Genomic DNA, 6,558 nt, shown 5'->3' with positions numbered 1-6,558 from the left:
TTTGAAATTTACAGATAGGAGAAGGAAGAGAAGAATAAGGGGAAGAATTCAGCAACTGGTGGCATTTCTCTCCCCCTGGAAATCTCAAACCAAACCACAAAGAAGAGGGTGTGGAAGAGGGCACACGCGCACACACACACACAGCATCAGATCTGTCAGCTGCTCCATCATGAACTTGAAGTTATTCCCAGTGAGTTTTGAGATCTGCCAGTAGTATCCTATTGCCTGGCTGCAGACATCATGCTTAGGGAATAAGGAGGAGCAGGTGAGGAAGCCTCTTACCTCTGCCCTGCACCCTTCCCAGGACATCTTGGTCAGTGGTCAACAGCCAGCTGGGCAGACAACTTTCTGGGAAATCAGGCACAGAGTAGGCACAGTGGTTTATAGGAAAAAACCAGCTTGTGCTCCAACAGTCTCCCACTGAACTCCAGATCAGCTGGAAGGCATTAGAGGAGTTGCCACTATACCCTGAACTTTGTTTTCCCCCAGTAAGATGATGGGGTTGGACTGCCTGGCATAATAGGCAGTGGAGCTTGCAAACAGACACATTGAGAGCTGAGCCAATAGCCTTTGGAATTCCCTCCAGTCTCAGCCAGGGACAAACACAGTTTTCTTCCTTCTGGTTTCTGCCCTCAGGCAACCCCTGTGCCATGTTCTGAACTGCATGGGAAATCTTGTGAGCTTGGTTTCCCTTCCTTCCCAGAGGAAAGGGTAAGGCAGGGAGGCAGAGGGCAGTGTGGCATGAGGACCTGGAGGGAGGCTGGAGGGACCAGGCAGCAAGGGTTACTGCAGAGTACCAAGACAGAAGACACAGATGCCAAGATCAGACAAACCGAACTTTATTCAGAAAAGCATATTAGTAACCACTGCTAAACTACTGAATGAGGCACACAGGTCCCCTCTCTTACCACCTTCATTTCTCCCACTCTCTCTCTTAGTCTTTATAGAACACTGTGGAAATCATCTCTTGGGTCCACAAGTACCCCCAGACTTTTGGGCTGTGAGCTGCCAGGAAGGTCTTGGGCTATTTCTGGAGTCTTGGAATCAAAGAGGGAGGACTATGTCACTACCGCCAGTATCCCAAAATTCTAAGCAAGATCAGGTGCCCATCCCTAAGGTCTTGGAGGTGGGAGGGTAGATGTGGCAGCAGTCCTATAGATCCTTCTCACATCTCACTGGGACCACCGAGCCACTGGAAGCCAAGCAGAAAGGCACATCTAGAAGAGCCAGTGAACTCTGGAATGTTACAGGCACGTCTGGGTGGATAAGGCACCATGAAGGCCAAGATATCTGCTCCTGAGTGAGGTCACCTGGCCACAGGCAGGGCACCAGGACTGGGGGGCCACCAAGGAGATCCTGAGGGAGCTGGACCTGAGCTGAGCACACAACTTAGATGGCAATCTTTAAAAAGTCCAAAGGAAGAGGAACCAAAGGTGGAACTAAAACCCACTATTTAGGGTACAAGGTACAGAGCTCAGTTCCAGGGTCTGGAATCTTGTGCCCAAATCATGGCACAAAGAGAATCAGGAATTATCTGGGGTTAAGGCAAAAATAAACCTTAACCATCCTGATTTTTTCCACTGGATGGTGGGAAAGCAGCTGCTGGGCAGAAGCCATTCCCTCTTCCACCTGCCTCTTCTGTGGTGAAGCCTCTGAAACCATCTGCCAGTCAGGGCCAGCTTGGCCTTGCCAGCCAAGGCAGCAGGCTTGGGAGAGGTCAGCCTGACAAGCTCTGGCAATCTCCACCAGCTTCAGCAACATGGAAACCTGCAACAGAAGAATGAAATCACTGGGCTTCCAAGGCATTCCAGGCGTCCTAGCAGCACCCACACCAGGCTCCAGCTGTTACCATCTCTGATTGGAGAGGAGGGAACAGTTACCCTTCCTTGAGACTCAACCTACCAAGAAATTAAGTACTCAGACCCATGAGGCTCAGGGTTCTGAGATTTCCCAGAGAGAAAAACAACAATAAAACAACCACGATTTTCATGGATATTGAGAGTTTCAGTTTTGCAACATGAAAAAAGTTCTGGAGGTAGATGCGGGGGGACGACTGGACAAGGATGTCCAAATGCCACCCACTAAACTGTACACTTAAATTTGTTAAAATGGTAAATTTTGTGTTATGAATATTTTACCACAATTTAGGAAAAAAAGGGTTTATTTGATGCTGGAGATTGAACCTAGGGGCCTCATTCATGCTAAGCCCATGCTGTACCACTGAGCCACATCCCCAACCCCAGAAAAAAATAAAGAAATGCTAAGCATTCCCAAGGTCCTGGATTTCAGCCCAAATACCTCTATATAAATAAACAACCACATTAACAGTATCAAACTTGGTACAATACTGGTGCTACTTAGTATAGTATAGTATGGCTGAAGAGGCCACACTGCCAGGGTTCAGATGGTGCTCCATTGCTCATCAGTGGGGAGATTTTGGACAGGTTATTTAACCTCTCTAGGGTCATTTCCCTCATACAAAAAGTGAGAAGAGTTGGGCACAGTGGCACAGCCTGTAATCCCAGTCACTCAGGAGGCTGAGGCAGGAGGATCACAAGTTCAAGGCTGGCTTCAGAAACTTAGTGAGGCCCAAAGCAATTTAGCAAGACCCTGTCTCAAAATAAAAAATAAAAAAGGGCTGGGGATGTTGCTCAGTGGTTAAGCACCCCTAGGTTCAATCCTCAGTGCCAAAAAAAAAAAAAAAAAAAAAAAAAAAGTGAGAATATTAGAACCCATTTCAATAGTATTACTAAGGGAATACTTGAATACATGTAAAATACCTCAAGCAGCACCAGTCACATTGTAGGGCTACATTAAGGGATATGTAAAACTTACATACTCGCCATACCCCCATCTGAACCACCACCTTCCCAAGCACAGCAAAGAAACCCAACACCTCTGTGTCTAAGCTTTAAAAACAAGCTCACTGGGGCTAGGGATACAACTCAGTGGTAGAGAGCTTGTCTAGCATACCTGAGGGCCTGGGTTTCATTCCCAATCCATGGTCTACCCTATTCTGGTTTCTAATCCAGAGAAGGTTGAACTTTTACAAACAGCAGACCTTTGAAGGATTTAGTAAAAAGTTTGAATTGTTCCAACTCTATAGACAGTGTGGTTATTACTGTCATTCATCCAACCTGTTCTGAATAAAAACCCTTTAACTTTTGGAAAAGGAGGAGGTTCTATGCTTATTATTTAAAGGCCTAAGATCCCTTCCAGAGAACCAAGAACTATCCTACCTGGCCAGTTGTTTGCCGGCTCCAGAGATATTTCTTCTCTTTGGTGAGCAGGGCCCACCCTGCCAGCTGCTCAGTCAATGCCAGGATCTTACAGGTGACAGTCCTTTTAACTGGAAAACCATCTGGATAACCTTGGCTTCATTTTTCCAACAGTGTAAAGGAATGTTCAAGTTTACCAGTTCTCGTGTCTCTGGCTGACCAGAGGCAGCTAACTCCTTCCTCACTGCACTGGGCATCCCCCTGCTGGCAAGATTCTCTGGAGGGGGGCTTCCTAAATCTTCGATGGGTCAGAGCCATGGAAATAAATGAGAATTGTGTCAGCACAGGCTGCCTGGAACCTTAAGGTGACAAATGCCTGCTCAGGCCCAGAAGTAGTTAACACAGTTAACTGAATTTCTGTACTGGGGTTTCTTGTGCTGGGGAACATCTCAGAGTCCTTGCTACAAGTTAATTAGCATTGTGAACCTCCAACATGGGGAAACAGCACCACTAACAAACCCATTTGACCTCAAAACCCTCTTTTAGAGGTAGTTCTTAGAACCAGGCTTCCTGGGACATCTGCTTCAGTGTAAACAGCGTTGGACCCTCGGTGGGAAGACCAGGTTCTAATTTTATATTGGCTGTTCCCAAGAGCAGGCTCTGGGTCGTGTCTTGTAAAAAGCAGGGGTGGGCCTCACCCTAACATTCCTGATGGTCTTGTGGGATCCGTAATGCAAACATTGAGCGGTGGGGCGGAGCAGAAGCCTGTGAGTGAAGTCCTCAAGATAATTGTCACTGTGAGGCCAAGGAAGTTAGTGTGTTTGGGGCCTGGCCTGCTCGAACCAGAGCATAAAGGCGGAGGAGGCAGAGCCTAGAGAAGCCTCAGAGGTGTAAAGGTACAGTTCACTGGCCTTTCCTATTCATCCCCGCCTCTTCAGACTGGCCCCAGGACATGGAAGCACCCAGGGATGGGCAGGGAGGGGCTGTGGCAGATTCCTGCACATTCCCAGATGAAAACCAAACTTGTCACTCATCTCAGGACCAGCTGAGGCCTGTCTCCAGCTCCATCCGCGGCTGCCTGCAAGCCTTTTACAACACCCAAGGCTGAAAGAGGGGCCCGGAAAGGGGGTGCTCTTCGGACCACGGGGAGGGAGAGAAGGGGCAGTGGTGCAGCCCAAAGACTGGTTCCAATTTAGGAGCCTCCCCCGGATCTACGCGGCGCCTGTCCACGTCTTGCTGTCTGCAGGGATGGAAAAGAGGAACAGCTAAGTTTCGCCTCTGGGGGGCCCATCTGAGGGTATGCATCCACTCCTCGTATAGCAGCCCTGGAGACCGAGGTTGCGTCTGGCACAGCTTTCCGGACTCTGGGCTGCGGTGCTGCTGTCGGGAGGGAACTGCAAGTCTGGGGTCCGGGGCGCAGGCGGCAGTGGAAATGCAGGACAAGGGAGGTTGCCAGGGTGCATCCGCGCTGGGCGGCGACGGCGACGGCTGGAAAGACTCCGGAGGGTCCCCCCTGCCGATCCGGGCCGTGGAGAGCGCGGGCAGCCTCACACCACCTCCTGCTTGCCCTGGTAGCGACGGCAGCAGCCGTAGAGCGCCGAGAGCAGGTAGAGGCCGAGGCAGAGGCCGCCGCAGACGGCAGCCGCCAGGAAGGCGTGGTAGGCGCAGGGCAGTGGATAATCTTTGAGGTTGCAGTAGCTGTGGCGCTGCGTCTGGTCGATCATGATGCCCGTCGCGGCGCCGTAGAGCGAGGCCGCCAGCAGATCATGAGCCACGTTGACCACCAGCCAGCGCGAGCCTAGCACGGGCACCACCTCGTGCTTGCCCAGGAGCGTGATGAAATAGAGGCCCAGGGTCAGCAACCAGAAGAGCACCGACACGAAAAGTGCGAAGTGCACCGGGCCCTGGTACTTGCTAGTGGCGATGGTGATCCAGAAGGCGGCGCCGGCCAGCAGCTGCAGTAGCCGCAGCACGCCCAGCGGGCCGCGCAAGAAAGGCCGCTGCAGGCTCACCGCTCCGCGGGCAGCGCGCGCCTGGGGCGGCGGCTGGCGCGGGGGCGGCGGGAGCATGGCCCCCGGGCGCGGCTGCGGCGGTGGCGGCGCTCCGAGCAGCGGAATGGCGGCGTCTTGCTCGCCGGGGCTGCCCAGCAGAGGTGCCCGCTGCGCCCGCCGCGGCCTCCGCGCCTGGCTTCCCTCCTAGTCCTCTCTGCTTCTCCTCTCCACCCCACCCTTCCTCCCCTCTCTTCTCCCTCCAGCCCTCCTTTCTCTCTCTCTCTCCACCCTTCTACCCGCCCTTTTCCCTTCCCCTCGAAGGTCTCCACCCCCACTCGCTCCTCCCGGCTTCCTGCCATCGCTCTTTCCGTCTGGCTCTCCACCCTGGCGCCCCCCTTTCCCACTCCGCGCCAGACTCCGGCCTTGGATTCCTGCATCCTCGGGACAGGGCGGAGTGCCCCGGCGCCCCCTAGCTCGCCGCGGGCCTTCCGCCCTACCCGCCCGCGCTGCTGGGCCAAGTTTGCCACATCGGGGGCCGCCCCTACTCGCTCTGCCTCCGGGCTCCGGCCCAGCGTCGAAGGGAATCCTGTTTAACGAGAGTTCTCCCAGCCTCTGGCTAGGCCCCCTTTCGCCTTCCTCCTGTCGTAGGCCCATCTGCCGTCTCCCGCCGAAAAGCCATGCTTGTCCTCAACTGACAGCCGTCTGTTATAACCTGCCCCTGCCCACAGCAAATTCATCCTGTCCAAAGCTGGGCTGGGACTGTTTCTCCATGGAGTTCCCCGGGTCACAGAAAGGTACCATCTCCCATCAGATGCCCCACTACCCCACCCGCAGGGCACAAAGCATGTAACCCTGCCCCTTTTCCTCTGACCCCTCACTAGCATCTTCTCACTTTGCCTGGAATAAAAATATACCACCCGACATTGCCCAGAACACAAACCCAGGTCCAAGAGACAAGACAGCCCTCATGCTTAACTCATCCTCCTCTAAAATGCCTGTAACAGGGCCCATTGAAGCTGTACATTATTGTTACTGCTGTGCTAAGGTTTTACCTGCAGTCTCATTTAAACCTAGAAACAATTCGATAGATATAAACAACTATTTCCTTCAGTTTACTGATAGCAAAAGGAAGTGTGGAGGGGTTCACACCAGAACACTGGTGATTACTGCTGGTCTCTTTTCTCCCCCTTCAGACCAACCTTTGGACTATTAGGCAACTTTCTAAAACAGACCTTGTTCATTACAGTGTTTTCCACACTGACCACAGGATAGAGCTGTATCTCTTCTCTATGGCATATTTCACAATCTGTCCCCAATTAACTTCTAACTTCCTGATTTTTCTCTTCCTT

The 6,558-nt window shown here is 52.4% G+C and overlaps 1 protein-coding gene across 1 annotated transcript; it reads right to left on the bottom strand.

The window, feature by feature from the left end:
* Window positions 1–823: 823 nt before the first annotated feature.
* Marveld1 (MARVEL domain containing 1) lies at window positions 824–5,471 on the bottom strand. The gene is made up of 2 exons (XM_047552696.1): window positions 3,240–5,471; window positions 824–1,767 (listed from the first exon to the last, which is right to left on the bottom strand). Exon 1 carries the CDS (start codon window positions 5,285–5,287, stop codon window positions 4,766–4,768), a length of 522 nt encoding a protein of 173 aa, XP_047408652.1. The 5' UTR covers window positions 5,288–5,471; the 3' UTR covers window positions 824–1,767; window positions 3,240–4,765.
* Between the last annotated feature and the right edge of the window lie 1,087 nt (window positions 5,472–6,558).

Source organism: Sciurus carolinensis, chromosome 5 (assembly GCF_902686445.1).
Source record: "Sciurus carolinensis chromosome 5, mSciCar1.2, whole genome shotgun sequence".
In the NCBI taxonomy this organism is placed as follows: Eukaryota; Metazoa; Chordata; class Mammalia; order Rodentia; family Sciuridae; genus Sciurus; species Sciurus carolinensis.
The sequence above is the reverse complement of the archived record's forward strand: the minus strand, read 5'-3'. Positions and strand labels throughout refer to the sequence as shown.

What these genes read in the sequence shown, in the direction of transcription:
- Marveld1 (XM_047552696.1), bottom strand. Translation starts at nt 5,287, where the DNA reads ATGCTCCCGCCGCCCCCGCGCCAGCCGCCGCCCCAGGCGCGCGCTGCC.